Below are 19,020 nucleotides of genomic sequence, written 5' to 3' on the forward strand. Positions count from 1 at the left end.
CATCCCAGCTATTGCTGCTCAGAGAGGCTCAGGCTGTCAGAGAGGAAGAATTCCAGTTCAACAGTATCATCAGTGGTCTCTACTGGTACATTCTGCTTTTCCACAGTGGGTGAGTAATGCTGTACTTCGTGTCTTGGAGCCAACATCCTGGCAGTTCCATTGCAGGAACATGCCTCTGGATGTGTGATGCTGTTTGAGCAAGCACAGTGTGGATGGTAAACACTTGGAGAGGAACTGGGTTGGCAATGACTAGGGATGTAGTATTCAGCTGCCTCTGGACTCGATTCCACTGGATTATGAAAAGGATAACCAGGCATGCAACATGTCTGGAGACAGTTCTTGGGTTTGAATCCAGGGTGAAGCCCTAATTTAGCAATAAGGGGCTTCCCAACATTAATCTCCTTTCTTTCGTCCATTGAATCTTCTATTCCTGAATACTCATAGTGCAAGCAAACAGTGAAGATTAAATGTTCCTGTAAAAACAGAAAGAAGGGGAGAGAAAAAGCTATACTTATATATATATATATACTTATACTCTGCAAATAAACACTACAGGAAACACTTAGGGAGGGTCCAGCCTCCAGGAGAAGCAGAGTGACCTCTTTAGGAGCTAGGGACACAATGGGCAGGCCTTGTTTCCTGAGGTCCTCTTTTGGCCACTGCTTCTTCACTGAACAGTCTGCACTTGTGTTACCTCAACTGCCAAAAGCCCTGAAGAAGAGATGCCAGGCTGTGTCTGGCACAGATGTTCAGGACACAAACATACAGACACTTAGCAGTGCCCCAGTCTGAAGAGAACCTTTCAAAAACTGTGTGCCCAGGAGCACAACACAACACATGATACACAACACTTTCATCTCCTACTAACGACTGTGTAAGAGGCAGCTCTGCTTCAGGACATGTTCCTCCTAAAAAGCACAGGAACATCCTCAGAGCATGCAATAGGTGATCTGCACAAAAATAACCATCTTGGCCAAGTTCAGCATGGGCCTGGAAAATACAAAGGGCCTTGCACACTGGTTTCAGGATTGCATATGCATCAATTCCCTGCCTTTTACTTTTCAGCTGAAATTAAAGTCACTGAATTGCGTTATTACCCATTCTTTCCCTCCAAAGAACTTACCACAGTAACAATACACAGCTGCCTCAACAGAACTGCAAAGCAACATAAATAGTGTCAATTATCTGGGCAAACTTGTAATGAACAGTATATACTAACCCTTAGCTTTTGCAGTGAACTCAGCCTGGTGTAGAGGCAGTGTTTGGGAAGATCCTTTGATACTAAATAGCTTCCAGTTTCCTCAGGAGTTCCTTTATTGGCCTCTTTAGGATCTACATCCAAGTCCTAAGAAAAAAAAAACCTTAATTGATGATATAGAATTTATAGATCATAAAAGAGTATTTCTTTCAGTTTGATAAGTTAAAGCACTTTAGACCCATTTTATTATACAAGATGCAACTTGATATGGGTGGAGCAGAAAATTTTCAACTTCAGTGGAGCGAGATCTTGAGACAGCAGCAGGAAGCACTTACAAGTGGGAAGTCTGTGATGTGGGCTCTGCAAGCTGTGATTTCAGGGGGCTTCTTAATTATCTGTGTATAGATTATCATGATATTGGAGAACTCTGCTGCAAACCCCAACTGAATCTGAACACCACACTGGAATTCAAGGGACATACTTTCTGGAAGCTCTGCCAATAAATAACACATTGTTACAGTCTAAATATAAATTTAGCATATGCATTTTTCTTTTTCAATCATTTAACAAACAAGAATTAAGTGCTTGGGCTCAAATAAACAACTGCATCTCTGAGAGAGCCTTCCTATATGACAAGTGGTCTTAGAAATGCCATCCCTGACCCTCTGCCCCAACGGTTAAAGAAATTTGAAGATGCACTCCAACAGGTTTAGGTGAAAAAGGTAAAAACAGGTCTTAAGCCCCACTGGCCTTCTTAAAAGGCTAGGAAACCTGGAACTCATCTCAGTCTTATTTTAGTTTTCTTAGTTGTCTGCATTGGAAAGTTCTTTTCATCATGCACATTTACTATACAGTTCACCTGGCTATTTTAGGTGTTGACTTTAGAATGCGATCAGTGACATCTTACAAATGTCACTGCTAGACAAGCAGTTCTGGGAGACTGTCCCAGGAGACAGACAACCCCTAAGTCTCCCCTCCAGGGTCTGAGTGGTCTTAAATATACTGAATATACATGAATTCTACATGTCATCTTGTTCATTACTATCTCATGTAAGGGTAAGCCCCAACCCAAAAACTTCCAAAGGAACATAGTAATGAAAACGTAGCTATAGCCTTGCACTTCTTCCATTTGCACTCAGCAGTGCCTGCCCTCCCTCCTCCCATCACGGCAGCAGGGTCATCTGAAAGCAGACTGTACTGTACCGTGAGCCTTGGCCCACTGCAGGTTCCGTGCCAGGCACTCTGCAGAAGATGAGCTTTGCTGAACAGGATCAGTTAATGCCCTTTTCTCTGACAAGCTGCTGCGGATCTCCAGGGCTTGCTTGCCTTTGGTAAGGGGACACTTGCCCATATCTAAAAACAAGATGCAGAGAGCTTCTTTTAAAATCAATGCTGCTGCAATTCCAACTGAATTAAGTACTTTCCTGCAATGTGTGGTTACTGTAGTTATGGCAGAGCCAGCACATCCATCAAGAGCCACAGTTTTACAGGTACTCCTTGCTCAGCTCTTCCTTCCCTGAAGGCCAGGCACCTCTGCAGAGCCCCAAGGGGTTGCATGCAGCCTGGCCAACATTGTCCCGTTCCTCAGAGCCAGTCCAAGCAGCATCACAGCTCTGACTGGGTAAGGTCCTAATTAGAGTGGCTAATTTCAAGAATGTGAGTAATTCCATTGGAGGAGATTATTGTAAAGAACTGGGGGCAAGGGGCCTATTTTAGGTTTAGATACAAGGGTCCAATATTGATTATTTAACAGCATCACTAATGACCTATGTGTCAGGAAAGAGAACAAAACTCGGAAAGTTTGCAGATGATTAAAAACCGAGAGGAGTGGCTGATCCCCCACAAGACTGTACTGCTCTTGGGAGGGTCCTGGACAGGCTGTGGAATTGAGCAGAGAGGAATGTCATCAAGTCCAGTAATAGGGAACACCAAGTTCTGCTCCCAAGCAGGAAAAATCCCTTGCAGAGGCCCATGAAGGGCCCTGACTCACTGGGACACAGATCTGCAGGAAAGGACCTGCTTGGGGAGCTAGTGGTCACCAAGCTGACCATGAGCCAGCACTGCACTCTTGTGGCACAGGCACAGCAAGAACCACGGAGCCAGCAGGCTACAGCCTTTTCCATGGAACACTTAATGGGAACATTCCTCTGGCACTGTCAGCACAGAACCTGCGTAATCCCTGGCACCTGACACCTGGGAATGCTCCCAGTGCTTGTCATGCTGCCTGACCAGGCAATCTTTCCCTGCACTCCTGAACAGAACACAAAGCTCTGCGACCTGCAGCTGCCCCAGGCTGCTGCACCTACACACACCAGTTTGACACTGTTCTGTGCTTGGAGCAGGTGTCTGCACAGAAGCAGTATGCTTTCCCTCCACACTTTTCACTTTAGCGCTTCTCCCATCAAAAATACAATCAATGAGCCAGGCAAATTCACACAGTGCACTGCTCTTTTTACTGCACTTAGAGAACAAATCATTATCATTGCTATAGCACCCCGAGGCAAGTAGGATTATGTTAATTGTTTAAATGAACATGCAAACGACTGGACTACCACAAGCAGCTGGCACCACACAACAGAAGAGCAGTTTTGTGGATGGACAATTCAAAGCTCCACGCTGAAAGATACTCAGAACAAATAAGGTTCACTGAAGAGGGAAGTATAAAACTGAGCACTATTAAGGAGGTTGAGCATCAGGAATGTTGTTCATGTGCTGCCCAGTAGCACCTGGTATCTGAACAAAGCACAACAAGATTTAATTCATGTAACACATTCACCATGAGAGGAAAGACATGGAAGCAAAGTTGTTTTCAGTAATGCAGACTGAGGAGGCTGTTAGTGCAGTAAGCTGGAGTTCACCTTCTGCAACCTCATCAAGCAGAACAGTGATCTTCTTGTCTTCTAACAAACGGTCCTTCAGGAACTTCATGAAGATTCCATTGGCCAACCCCAGCTGCTGAATTTCGTAAGCTTCTGCTCCCTGGCACCTGTGAGATCATCAGCATCGGTCAAGGAAAAAACACTGAAAAACCTGCAGGATTAAGAGTACATTTATACTGGGAATGGGGAAAGAAACCCTACAATTTGAAAACCAGGCTGTGTCCAAGGCCAACCTGCTCTTCATGTTCCCTTCCAAGCAGCTGATGGAAGTTTCTCTTAAAAATGACACCACAGATTAGACCTGTTCATCAAACTGCTCATATGAGGAGTTTAAATTTCTTATTGACAATTTTAGTAAAGCTCCTGACTATTTCTATTCAGCAGTTTTTGCACTTGAAAAGTGACCAAGGTTACTGGCCCACAGCACAATTCTGAAAAAGATCAGCTATACAATCTCAGTCATTTCTGTGGCACAAAAGAATAACTTCCTTACGTTGCATATCCAAAAACAATGTTGGCTGTAACCTTCAGAGCATCCAAGATAAGAATCGTGTCATCATATTCATTTCTGTAATAAATGGAAACACAAGAAAGCAAAATAGTAATTTGAGAACTCATAATGGCAACAAAATCAAAACACAAAACAGAGAGAGTTCAGAACCAGTAATTTGTTTCACTTCTCCAAGTCTGTAATGAATCCTGACTGCTCACATACAAAAGCCAGCACCATCAACACTCAGCCTGAGGGCAGTGTAAAGACATAGGCACCAGGCATTACCCAGAGAAGGGCATGCTGTAGTAACCAGTAGAGTCTGGCTGCAATCTCTGCAAAACACAGTTCTGATATCCACCCATTTTAGGTTATTTCAAAAATGCCATGTTTTTTAAAATGTAAAAAACAAACATGGCGCTGTTAGTACAAAGCTTACGTAGATGGATTTTGTATCTGGACAGCAGATTGTGAAGCTGAATTGGGTCATGGGCATTTCATTAGCAAAGAAGTTTGGAGGCTCCACAGATACTGAAGTGCCAGCAACTTTCTGTTATGAAACATTCCTCAGAGACCAATTGCCAGAAGTGCTGACTGAAGAGCTGATTTCAAGTGCAAGTTTAATTGATCATAGTAGTATCTCAACATGGAAAGAACACAGTACTTTGTGTAGAAAAAAAATCCCATAAATCAGTTGGTTTTTAACCTCTAAATAAAGATACAACATCCTCAGTATAGAAGCAAAATCCATGGCTCTCAGGAATTCTAAAATAAGCACTTCACTTGAGCCCTTCTGCTAAGTTAACATGCCTTTGATCGCAGGGCTTTCCTTCCTCCCTGTAATGAAGAAGATGGATAATAATCCCAGGGGAAAGGGTCCTGTTTCTTCTTTAAGATGCCAAATTTTACTTTTATCTGATCAGTCTGTTTATAACGTCTAAAAAACAGCAGCAGAAAAGAAAAAAATGTCATTGAAATCAGGAAGCAGGTATGTACCCATGGGGACAAAGTCTAACCACCAGGTTCACATCTCTGTCCAAGGCCATGGGCACAAGTATAGGTGAATCCCACCGATGCTTTAAGCACTCAGGTGCGGGCTGTGAATCCCCAGAACCATGGACTTTGCAGCACAGTGAATCTTCAGCCTAAAGAGTTGTCATGTGCATGAGGCGCAGCGTTCTGTGGGGAGCCCAGGGAGCAGAGGCCAGCTCGCTCCCGGGTGCAGGGGGTACCTTTTGCGACACATGTCCAGCAGGAACACGTTGAGTCCCGTGCGCTTCTCCTGCATCCGCCGCAGGATGTTCTGCACGCACAGGCAGTTGGCCGAGCGGTATGGGCTCGGGGCATCAACAGGGACCATGAAACTGTTCCCGTAGTTCTCGTAGCCATGGCCAGCATAGTACAACAAACCTGAGTTCAAAACAGGTGCGAGAGTGAGCAGGGCATCAGAGACTTCTGTCCATTTCAAAAGGGGTCAAAACTGTCATGCACAGCACTGACTGTGGGCCAGGGAGCTCACTGAAGCCACTCCAAGCCACAATTACAACAACTCCACAATACACCAACACAATAAATTAACAGAAGCACAAAAATCACACATGCAATAGAATCAGTTAGACATTTGCATAAAGACACAAAGTTAAATACTCTTAAAATGCTCTAATAGCTATAACCTCTAACAGAGACAGCCTGTTATGTGTAATTCACAGACAGGAACAAGGAAGTGTGCCAACCATAAAACATCTTCTCCACATGTGCAATTACTAAGCTCTGAGCAGCAATAAGTCTGCAGCTTATAGACAGAAAAAAAAAATGCTGAAGAGTTTGGTAGGACTCCAGAGGACATCCCCATTACCGACTACCAACAGCTCATGTTCAGTTGATTGCAGCTATATCTCCTAGTCACAGACTCATGACTCTTCTGGGTCTACTAAACAAACTCTTTGCATGCTTATCTACCCAGAAATTATTATCCTGCCATCATGTCCCTCACGTGTCACTGCACAACAGTCCACAATATTTTAAGATTTACAAACTTCAATAAAACAAGAAAGTTTTTCTCAACCCTGAGAAAGGGACGTGCAAGCTAGGACTTAGATATTCCTTATATGAATAAAAATGTCCAACATTAAAGTCATTTAAATTTGCATGAAGATTAGATGATCTTCGAATCAATAATCTCTACTGCCATAAAATGCAGTTACCAGAGGCTTGTATGATTTAATTGAATTTTCCTATTGCCTATTCCCAGTGCTGGTTTTCCTTAATGACACAAATTCCACCTTCTAAAAAGAATTTTTATTTACCTAGTCAAAGCAGTCTGTGGGTCAGATCTGCAATTAGAGTACAGTGCTCAGCTGAATAAAAGTCAACAGAAATCTGTCAATTTATGCTGGTTGAAGATACCATGTTCTTATGTTGTTATTCTTACTAACATTTGCTGAAACATTTAAGTCACTACAACACTGGCAGATTCAGATAAAACCCAAAGTAAGCCTCACCCTAACGTACTAGCTCATGGAGACGGGCATGCTAGATGTTTTCACCTTTTCAGTACACATAGCTACAAGAAACGAAAATATGAGGGCTACCTGAGCCTGGTGAGCTTCAAGAGAGCTAAAAATGGTATAAAGTGCAACTGCATAACCTTGTGTCTAGGCCCTTGGCTAAAAAGAAAGTGTTCATGTGATTTCCAGAGCTTGGATCTGGACTGAAATCAGGGTTATATTTAAGATTCTCTGTACTTGAGCATATATTCTGTAAGTAATTGGACTGGCTGACCACATTCCTTTTCTATCCTTGGCAGATGATTGTGCTACGTGCCAAGTACCTGCAACAGCTAATATGTTGAGCTCAAGATCAGAAATAAATCTGCACATACCTGGGGTAAGTGGAGTAAACATATTTGGAGGGCCTCAACAGAGACATACACAACAATTTTAAGTAGGCTCAAGTTCCTCAGAGACGTCAGCATTTAACTGATATCTGCCTCCCTCCCTCCCTCTCATTTAAAAAGAAAGCAGCCTAAATGTTTTTAGCCTTTCAAACACATGGGTCAGTTCTTTTACCCTGTGTGGAATACAATGTTAATTGCAACCTACATTTAGAACAGCACAGACTAAGACAGCAGAGGAGACAGTCATCGTCACTTTGTTTACTACTCCTGCTCTTAAGGACCAGCATCTGAAATGCCACTTTCCTGGCAGCAAGCCAGAATTACACAACCTAGTAAGCATCAGGTTTATATGTCGCAGGGACTAAGCAGCAGTAGTCATTATGCCTCTTCTATTTGAAGCTATGCCCACTAGAAAAGGCAATAAATCGTTACCTATTTGGGCTCTGACAGCATCTTTTATAGGCTTTAAGCCATTCATAGCCACTATGCAAAAGAACAAAGTAATCCTTTAAACAGAAGTAGTTATTGCCACACACCACTGAAAACTGTTCTGCTTACCTTTTGTATCAACTGGCTGGAAAAGTATAACTGCAAAAATATGCCATGTAAGAGTTTTCATATGGTGCTGCTGAGAAATTAATTAAAGCCTTTCAGTACTTTATTTGCTACATTCATGTCCACAATTAGGGAGAAAAATTGAGAAGGTGCAAAAATCTCAAAGCTCACCCAAATAGATAAGACCATCTATTTCCCAGAGAATAATAAAAGCAAACTGCTCTCAAAAGCCTCATGTTCCTGCCAGACTGAGGCTTCGTGTCAGGCAGGTTTTGGCTCAGATAGAAATGCCCAAATGTCAGAGCAGGCAGTTCTGCACAGAGAGAGCATCAGGTAACACATCCGTAAAAAAAGTCATGCTAAGAAATAAGCTGACCTTGTGTTCCAAAAAAGGATCAAATAATGTTTTCTCAAATGGATTTTTACTACAGGAATTCTGCAATCCAAAAATAGAGACCTGGGAAAATATTTTGCTCTCTGTCCTAAATAATTTCGGGAGTTTTCTGTACAATCTTAGCAAATACAATCTTAGAAAAATGACAAAATAATGGCAGTCAGCAGAAAACGTAAGCACTTTTCTTACACTCCAAACCAGATCACTCTTGGCCTTTTCCATGCAAGGCTTTTGCTCCATACATCAATTCCATCATGCTCTCCCCCACTTCTGTCTTGTGCTTTGCGGCCCAAAATCAAATCTAAGCAAGCAAACTACTATCAAACAAAATAAAAGCCTGCAGTGCAGTTTTAGGTGCGGTTAAAGAATGAAGTTCAAACATCTGACCTGTTGTTAAAGTAAAAGAACAATAGCATTTTAACAAAAGTCAGAGGATATGCTGGTGGGTGCCTTTAGCTTATTCTTCCCGTTCTACATACATGATATTAACCCTGAAGGTTGTTTAGCTGAGGCAAATACCAGATGTTTGCTACTTGATACATACAAAATGGACCTACTTCAGAAGGGATGCACGTGTCCTTACCATAAACTCCTTCGTCCAGGAGAAGTAAAAATTCATCCACTGCGTTTCGCATCTCAGACTCAGTAAGATCCAGCAAAGATACAACTTTGAAATCCAGCTGCCTTAGCAAACTGGTCAATTCATAGACATCTACCATTGGAGCCTTGAGCTGGGGATGATTCCAGTAGCTCATGTTTCCTATTAACAGAGCCACCTTGTCTGTGGCTGCCAAGACACAGAGAGAGAAAAAAAAAAAGTCACATTTATATATTCCATGGATTCAACACCTTTAAATTTAAAGTTTTCCAAAGTGAAAAGGGTATCAATCTCACTTCAGGCACAATATTTTATTTGATTTTACAAGTCATCCCATATCAACAACACAGCTCAACTCTCTTTTCAGCCTGCAGGAAAAAAATCACGTGCGTGAGAGGGGAACACTTGCATTCCCCCTCACACTAATGAACCTGAAAGAGCCATAAAATTCTGACAGAGGCCAGCAGCCTTCCCATCTGGTTAAGTATCAACAGGACAACATGCCGGACCACTCAAGTCTACAGTGCAAATTTAAGAATGTGATTTAAAAACCCCGCAACTATTCGTCATATGACATGTGCTATCGATCTCATTATGAGCTTTAGTTCAGCACCAAGGCACCCACAGGACGGAATGGGGAGGGCTGCAAGGACAGCATTTCCTCAGCAGACAGGATAGCATGCTTTCTATCACATCATCCCAATAGCACTGGCTCCAAGGGTTCAAAGGAATGCAGGAACGCACTGGCTAAGGCCTGGCACAGCAATCTGAAGCAGTAAGCTCAAACAGCCCCTATGAGAAGCTGCAAACGCTTCACAGGGTCACTAACAGCACTGGTGCCCTTGGCAGTTTACTCCTGAAAAGGCAAACGAGCATTCTAAAAGGACTACACAAATATCCACAGATCTCCCTCCCTGGAGCTCTCTATTTGCCCCATGGGTCTTGCACTGGCAGTATCAGTAGCAGCAAAATCTGCATCCTAGATGTCAAATGCATACAGTCATTTCAGTACAAAACTACTTACCCACAGGTCTGTGACTTGATTCTTCTTGTGGGTCTGTTTGAAATAGAAGAGCAGCGTGTCAGTGACTACAGAAAATGAACTGCATCTTCCCCACAGCCACAGTCTAGTAGCACTGCTTTCTCTAACACTTCGCTAGTTCAATGCAGGAAAAAGCACTCTGTTTTTGGTGGAGTTTGGGGGTCTTTTGTTGGTATTGTTGTTTTTGTTTAGATGATTTCCTTCACAGCCTCTTCCAGCAAACAATCCTGACTGGATGTGAATAGCTAATTTTATAGATTAAGAAAGAATAGATGCTGAATCGCACAAACTGCACATTGGCATTTTCAGTGACATTTGACCAGTTCATCCTTTCCAAACAAAATGCAACATGCCAGGTGGGAGATGCTTAGCAGGAATTCCCATCTGAGTGTGAAAATTCTTTTATTCTGTACTTCACAGAGGGGTGGCAAAGCCAGTGCTGTGCCAAGAGAAACAGTAAGCAGTGTGCTGAAGTGGCTCACCTGGATAACACGACACCGTATGACAGAGAAGCCCTTCAGTGCTTGAAACTGAGGCTGGGCAAACATAAACATATTTGATATCTAACCCAGGAAACTATCTTTGGGAGCTGAGGTTTTGGGAAAACTGTATGAGGGATAATCCCCTCTGGAGCTACACTTCTACACTAACCACCTAACAGGCTTCAGATCCCATTGGCTGACTCCAACATGACTGGAAGAAATATGCCACTCAACATGAGTGATAGCCAGACACCTCAGATCTCTTTCACTTTAATTATCTGAGAAAGTAGCAATGTGCTAAAACTGGGAGCCCCAAGAAACCCCAGACAAGAAAGATAATTCCCTTTGTATCTGTGTATGTATATGTGCAGCCTTGGGCTCTTTTACAAACAGCACCCCTATGATTCTCTATATGCTTCAAGTTCAATCTCTTGGAACTAGAAAGCTGTGCTGCTGTTAAGGTGATACCAGCTGCTATTCAATTCTCAGTTACAGGTACATCCAAATACTGTAAAGTTCATACTGCAACCCAGCAAGCCTTCAGTGTAATATAAAATGAAGATGCCAAGTTAAAGTTTTTCAAAACTTATCACTTACCTGATTCCTGAAGATCACTTAAATCTTCTGTGAAGGAAAACACCAATAAAATAATAGTTTAAACAAGAAGCAGAAACCCCATTTTATTAGTAAAAACATAAGTGCCATGCCATTATTAAACAAAGCTGAACACAGAAAACAAACTACATATCTGAAATACTTTTGACTTTGCATTTGTGCAAATCAAACCTTTTGTGTTTATTCCACACAGAGAAGAGAAAATCCTACAGCAATACATTAAGCTGTACTAGACACAGCATTGCAGTACAGTAAATGTAAAAACAAAGGGGAGGACAGTTAGGACACCTCAATTCCACAGGCATGCAAGTAGGTTGAGGGAAAAAGGAACAAGGTATCAGAATCTGAAGAACAGATGCTTGAAGGGCTGAAAAAAAAGCAACATCCTGAGCAAAAAATCTGATTTTGGGAAGCCATGTGTATTCAGAAAGACTTCAGACACAATCTTCAAACATCCTAAGTTACCAGGGGTTTCACCTCTTTATTCTGAGAACACTGGAAAGCAGGGAAAAGAAAATGAACATCTCTGAAGCAGCAGTGCTCTCTGGGAGCAGCCTTGTGCCACTGTACCCAATCCCCTGTGCTGCAGATGCTGCAGACTCTGAGATGCTCAGCAGGGAGGGATGGCACCAACATTTCAGTCACAAGACACTTCTCCTCCCTGTTGCAACAATGCAAAGGAGAATAAAAATCATCCTAAGGAAGTTGCTACAATCACTTCTGCAGACATGGAGCTGGCAGTGGAACTAGCTCTAGCCAGCTCTCCAAGATCACCCACGTTCCTGAACATCTCCAGATTTTCTTGCTAGGATGTTGCCTCCTGAGCCTCACCAAAGAAATCTCCAGATCACTCGAATACCACAAAAGAAGGAAGTAGCCTGATTTTTCTCCTGTGAGATCTAGATCATGGTGTCCAGGCAAAGAAGAGACAAGCACATGCAGGAGGACTGTTGCATCATCCATCAATGTTTTAAACCCAGGTTTGCCTGAAAACCCACATATGCCTTTCAGCAACACACTCAACAACCTGTCACTCCCATCACCAATTTTTAAAACTACAATTAGAGGTTTACCTTACCTTCTGTGCACTCCACTGCTACAGCTTTCCTTCCTTGTGTTTTAAGGAGGGGAAAAAATTGGAAGATGAGCTCTCAGTTATGAGAGTTAGCACACGAGGTGGAAGACAAAGGGCACTGTCAAGCTGCTGTGCAATGTGGCTCACTTTACAGCAGTGTAAATCTGCATTGGCCATAACACTGTACAGTAATGATTCCTGAAACCCAGGAGTACTACACTAGGGTATTGCTTAGGTGAGGAAGTCCTCTTCAGTTCACTGCAAACACACAGCACTGAAATTGATTCATTCTACTTGAAATGAACAATCATTCATCCATTCTACTTGAAATGAACAATCAGTCTAACCTCTGATTGCTGAAGGACTCCATGTAACAGAGTTCATATCCCCAGCAAAGGTTAAAGTGGTTTTGAGTTGTCAAAAAGCATAAATCAGCTAGCAATTTGCTAACAAGCCACATACATGCTGGCAGGGCCAAAAAGGGACAGCAGTTGTGTGCTGATTACCATAAAACCCCAAAACTCTAAAATGCCATTTGCTGGATGCAAGCACAGGTGTTTTAACAAATGGATAAACTAAAAATATAGAAGGCATGTACTTGTCTGAATACTGAAAGCTTCAAAAATAAATTTTAGTGATGTGGAAGAAATGGACAAAGGAGCTGACCTGCATGAAACAGAAGAACTTACCTATAGTGACTTGTACTTTCTTGCTGTCTTCGTCCTCCCAGTCATTGAACACATGACACCAGTACGTTCCTTGATGTCCCACATCCACATATGTTACCTATGCAAGCATCACCACAATCATCCCAAAAGACCTCCAAAAAATACCTGCATCAGGTATTTAAGCCTTGCATCTAAGCCCCACAGGCAAAAAAGAGTTAAAAAACTAAAAGCAGCACTTCATCAGAAGTTACCAAGGTTCTGGAGAAATTATTTTCTTCAAGGGAACTTTCTGTGGTAAGCTCAAAGTGGTTAACATTCGCTCCCAAGTGTGACCCACTGCAGTAACTTACCGTGTAGACATTTTTGCTCCCATTTGCCAAAGGAAATCCATTTCTGAACCATTGGTAATGAGGAATTGGGTTTCCAACAGCTCCACATTCTAGTACCAAAGCATCCCCCACTGTCAGGTTTTGTGGCTGAGGCTGATTACAAATGCACAACTTGTTTTCAGGCAAACCTGTTAAGAGCCCTTAAAAAAAGGAAAAGGAAGTACCAAGAAAAGGAAGTGTGAGACAATCTAAGCACAGCCACAGGGACCCAAGTGCCTGGAGGAAGCAGGAAGGCACTTTGAGAAGGTGCTTGTGCCACTCACCGCAAGGCAGATCCTGAGGCTCACAAACTTCAAGGCGCGCCCACCGACTGAACATGAAAGAAGATTCACTGTTCACGCGGCAGATGTAAAAGCCAGAATCCTTTACACTCACGGGACTCAAAACCAGTTCTGGAGAATTACCATGGGGAACCTGCATCACAGGTGAACCAAAAGTCCTTCAATTTCAATCGGTTTAATCTTAACCAGGATCAAGCATTATAATATTTATTTCCAAGTCCTTAACACCATCTTCAACTGCTTCACTTACTGGTAGGCTGAGACAACTGAACTTACAGCTTCCTTTCTGCCCCATTCCACATTCACAGCCCCCAGGAATGAAGTGGTGTGAACACAAGGAATCGCAGTTTTGTTTTAGCACATTTGTAGGATCATCCAGCATTTCTTAAACTTTATGAGTTTTATGAATATTTACAGCAATCTTCTCTCATTGTGAATAAGAGTCTTAAAAAAAGGACAATCCAAAATAATTATGTTTTATTTTCACGATTTAAAAACGCTGCATTCTCTATGAACTCTTACCTCTCTTTCCTGCTTGAACCACTGGTATTGCACAAATGGGTGTCCTGTTGCCCAGCAGCACAGCTTGACAACCTGGCCAGAGAGCACTGCTTGAGAGTCTGGCTGTACAACGATCTTTACACCTTTAAGACACAATTTACACATAGGAAAGTTATGAAGAAATACAAGCCCATAATTTATATTTGCATTTAAATTGCCCTTGGAGCACAGAACATTTTTGCCATTAAATATACCTGAAAATAATTCATTTGTACTGTGTATACACACAGCTCCAATTAGTTAAATTACTTTAGGACATTCAAAATTGTCTTCCACTACACAAAACCCATGGTCAAATTGATCAGTACTCGATGAAGCTCATAAAAGATTTAAAGCATATCATAAATGCATTTTAATTTTAAAGGAAATGATGTGTCTCATGGTATCACAGACCCCTTTTTGGAAAGATATTCTCAGTTTTAAATGTTTGCTCACTCCCAACAATTTCTTTAAGCTGTTCAGATTAAGGCCCAGCCTGAGGGAATCAGGTCAAATTTTCTACTGCAAAGCTTAACTGCCAGGAGAGCAACTCTGACACCACTCTGATATGAAGCAGCTATTTTCTCAACCTAAACCATTCCAGATCTTGCTACAGAATGGTCCCAAGACCACATCCACTGGACACCAAACCCCAGTCAGCAAACTGAATGACAACACCCAGCCAAGTCCAAGTCTGCAACAACACTGCGTGAAAGCTAGGCTCACATTTAACCTCAGAATCAGATCAACCAATAACCTCAGTAATCATCTGCATCCCAACCACCAGAATGCAAGCACTAAAGATGTTTTTGGTTACTGTAGAGGGCTACCTTGAGTGTTGCCAGTCTAAAATCCAGGGCTGCAGTGAGAGCACAGCTCAGAACTGACCTGAATGGCTGAGACACCGGAGAGCCTCTGTGTGCTCCAGGGCCTGCAGGGACTCCGCCAGCTCCACCACAGTGCAGCCCCGATCCCCCAGCAGCTTCAGGAGACTCCAGCTGGGACTGCCTTCTGGCTCCAGCACCTGCAGGGAGCACTGCTCCAAGTCCAGAGGGCTGTGGAATAATGGGAGAGAGACACGGCACACACCTTCTCAATACTTTTTCCTCAGAGAGGACCTGGGTAAACAATCACTTATAGATAAATAAAAATATTTTTAAAAATAGAGATGGGAAATTCCTAGCTGATTTGGACATATTTGCAGCATTTCCTTCAAGTTTCAGGAGTTCAGAGGTTATTCAGTGACACCTCCACAGACAGAAACTGGTATTAGTGAGCTCGATGGTAAAAGAGATGCATGTACCTCACAATTCTCAGCAAATGTACTTCTATTTTTCACTTTCAAAGTGTCAGCAGAAAAAGTAGTACAGCACCTTTCATTTCCATGAGCCTAATTCAGAAGCCGTAGAGAGTGAGTCAGACTCTTAACTTCAAAGAACAGGAAGACTGATTTTAAAGTTGTTGTAAACAAGAGGCTGCTGGAGCCCAGCCTAACACACCGACTGTACAGTGCACTTAACTGTGTCTGAACTTTATAGATTCAACTTTGGTGTCGTTGTCATCACGCACTTTCAATCACAGCCGATTCAATCAACACAAATAAAGAAATAATGACAGCTACCTAAAGAGAATACAAGGTTACGTATGTCCACTAAAAAGATTCATCAACGTTTCCTTCCTTAAATCACAGTGCCACGCAAGCCTGGGGGCGAGATACCTTCAGTATGTGGTGATACCGTCACTTACCAAGCGGACTTTCAGTGTTTTAGGGGATTAGCGAGACAAACGCGCCCAGCCGCCCGCGCCCCGCCGCCCGCGCTCACCTCAGCCGCACCGTGCCGCGGCTCCCCGCGCGCTGCGCCAGCTCCCGCCAGCCCTTGCCGGGCGCCGCGCGGTCCAGCAGCTCGCTGAGCCTGCGGAGCAGCGGCCCGGCCAGGCGGCTGAGGGGCAGCGGCCCCGCCGCGCCGCGCTCCATGGCTGCTCGCCGGGGCGGTGCTGCCGCCCGGAAGGAAGCGCCGCGTGGGGAGTGCGGGCAGCGCGGGACGGGGCGGTGAGCGGGATCCGGCTGAGGGGAGAGCGGGCACCGCGCCCTGAGGGAGCACCGCGCCCTGAGGGAGCGCGGCCCTGAGGGGGGCACCGCGCCCTGAGGGAGCCCGGCCCTGAGGGGGGCACCGTGCCCCGAGTACGTCCCGTCGGACACCGAGAGGAAACAGACCGGGTACGGTTGTACCCATGTTGAAATGTGAGTGTAGAGTATCCGACTTCGAGGGCGGGACATCCTGCAGGGTCCCCAGCTGGTGCTGAGAAGGCCGAGCGTGGCTTTAGAATCGGGCCTGGGGCATAAACCAGATAAAGCCCCCAGAACACTGCAGGCAGGGGTCTCGCTTTGAGGAGAAGCAGATTTATCCAACTGCAGCCAGTACAACCATCATCACAACTCCTCTCTTGTCGTTGTCACAACTTTCCCCAGCCTGGTGCCACTGTCGAAGCACGCAGTGTAAGGCACCTTGCGTCCTTAGCGAGGGAGAAAAGGGGCTGCTCGGGAAGAGCCTCCCAAGGAGATGTTCCCATGAGTGATGGTCATCCCTGCAAATGGACAGATGATCTGAGGTGAATTCTCACCTCTCTGTTGTCATTATAGTACAAAGGTTTTATTATTACATTGCAAGGGTTGCATATTGCCAGAGATTCATGCCTCCTTGATGTTACTTGTAGGCAACTCCTCTAGGCACTGACTCTTCATTGTCCTTGTAGCAGCCAACTAACTACAGCTCCCACTAATCCACTCTTTTATAACCTTATTGGCTACAGGTGTGGCCTGTTAGCATCAGGCCTGCTCCTAATCTTTAGTAATTAACCCAGCTGCAACTCTTTAGGGGATAGGATTGCATTCTATACCACCTTCATTTACCCATACTGTTTCCCCCTACACTCTGGTATTGCAGCTTGCTCAAAGTGGACTCAAAGTGTCTAAGGAGGTAATTTCACGAACATTTTTAATCTGTGATCAAGCATTCAGGTAGCTCAGAGAGGTGGTAGATGCCCCATCATTAGAAGTGTTCAGGATCAGGTTGGACAGGGCTTGGAGCAACTTGGTGTGGCGGAAGGTGTTTCTGCCCATGTTGGTGTAGGACTATACAACCCTTAAAGGTGCCTTCCAACCCAAACTGTTCCGATTTGAATGTGGCTGCCTCTCATTTCTGTGGGAGTTATTTTGACTGTTAGGCTCTCAATATCCTTATTGCTATTTCTGGATGACTGTGGCTGGAAGTGCTGTATTTACTGCTGAAGACCTGTTTCCTATCTGTATAGATAACACTGGGAGCAAGAAATATTTAGCACAGTAGTATCTTGTAACCAATTTTAGCTGCATGTCCTTCAAAATGCTTAAGAAAAAACTTGGCACAAAAAGTTGGTTTTCAGCCTCTTCCAGATCCCTTGAGCTCAGGGCAGTTTGTGCAATTCATTCCAATTTGCCCTGTGTGAGACTTGTGTCTTGGGTACCAAGAGTGGAAATAGTTTCTTACTACAGGATTTGCTTATTTGCCTTTGAGGGATGAGAATCATTAGGTGAATTTCTGTGTAGAGATTATGAAAAGTTCACCGTTCACCTTTGATTTCCTCAGCCTGCTTGTTAGGTAGGCACTGTGGATTTTCTCATGCCCAGCAGTGCTTAACTTCCCGCAAGAAATTCCCAATGGGTCTAGGAGAGCAGTTAGGCACGTGCTTAAAAAAACAATCCGGTGCTTTGTTATGAAAAGCTAAGGCCAACACTTCCTCTGTCTCGAGGCCATTAGGAAATTCCTACCGACTTCTATGGAAGTAGGATGTGCCCTCTTCTCACTGCCAACTCCCTGTCTGGCAGAGGTTTTCCCAGGAAGGGCCATCTGCTGCATGTAATGAAATCGTCTCTCTTAAAAGTCAAACTGTTCAGTGATCAGACTCCCTATCCCGAGGTCACACTCCAGACACCAGCGAAGCCGTCGGGCTGGCTTGCAGCTCCAAACAACGCGCACAAATTCAGCCTCCTTTGTCTCCAGCAGGGAAGCCCAGCCCAGGACCAGCCTACCCCACAACATCCACAAAGACCTCGAGGGTAAGTGAGGGATCGGGGTGTTTGGACTTCGAACATTATTTTTCTGCTTTTTTTCTCCTGTGGGCAAATAGATGTGAATCATAAAAGTCTAATATAGGAAGAAGAGCAAGTTAGTTTCATTACCAAGGCACTACATAGATATAGTGATTTATGCACTACATGGATATAGTGATTTATCCTGCTATTGACCAGGAAATGGGATTTGTTATTTTCTTCTGCTAAAGAAGAGCCATTTTTGTTTATCCTGATAGATTTGGGTTTTTCTAAACATGTTGCATGTATAATTCTGCTCACTGTTTCTGAAACTGCACTCTGCTACTATTTCCACCAAGTCTCATTAAGACAAAATTGCAAAAATTGTACAAAAGCAGGCTTCCTTCTCTAAAGAGTGTGTAAGTGATACTAGGTATCCTGAAACACAAATTTGTTAATTCTAAATGTTTATTGCATGGTCTAGTACTCATTAGATAAAAAGTTCCTCCATTCTTGAGAAAAAGGTCTGGTCACTTGGTAGTAATAGACGATTCCCAGGCTTCATGAATTGCTCAGTCTGATAGGGTCAGATGCTTGACAGATGTTAAAAATAGATTAAGACAGATCCGTGTTAAGAGTTGTGCTGTGATTGCTTTTTTTAATTACTCTATATTAAGGTGTTTGTTTGACATGTGCAGAACCAGTCATTTATTATTCTATTTAGCTGATGAATTATGGCTGAGGTGTTTTTATAGTGTGGGGCTGTTTACAGTGGGTACTGCACTAATCAAAATGTTGTCAAAAAGCCTTGGATATTGGCAGCTGAAGAACTGCAATGTATCACAGAAT

The 19,020-nt window shown here is 43.5% G+C and overlaps 1 protein-coding gene across 1 annotated transcript; it reads right to left on the reverse strand.

Moving 5' to 3' along the window:
• Positions 1–8: 8 nt before the first annotated feature.
• Positions 9–16,077, reverse strand: MALT1 (MALT1 paracaspase). The gene is made up of 17 exons (XM_054293356.1): positions 15,926–16,077; positions 14,991–15,157; positions 14,085–14,206; positions 13,545–13,695; positions 13,243–13,421; positions 12,914–13,010; positions 12,228–12,260; positions 11,132–11,158; positions 10,035–10,067; positions 8,996–9,199; positions 5,800–5,977; positions 4,571–4,645; positions 4,057–4,184; positions 2,402–2,551; positions 1,534–1,691; positions 1,220–1,345; positions 9–473 (listed from the first exon to the last, which is right to left on the reverse strand). The coding sequence occupies exons 1-17, from the start codon at positions 16,075–16,077 to the stop codon at positions 9–11; spliced, it is 2,445 nt and encodes an 814-aa protein (XP_054149331.1).
• Positions 16,078–19,020: the final 2,943 nt, after the last annotated feature.

Source organism: Melozone crissalis, unplaced genomic scaffold (assembly GCF_028551555.1).
Source record: "Melozone crissalis strain CALT ecotype California unplaced genomic scaffold, PUWL_Pcris_2 ptg000136l_1, whole genome shotgun sequence".
Classification (NCBI taxonomy): domain Eukaryota; kingdom Metazoa; phylum Chordata; class Aves; order Passeriformes; family Passerellidae; genus Melozone; species Melozone crissalis.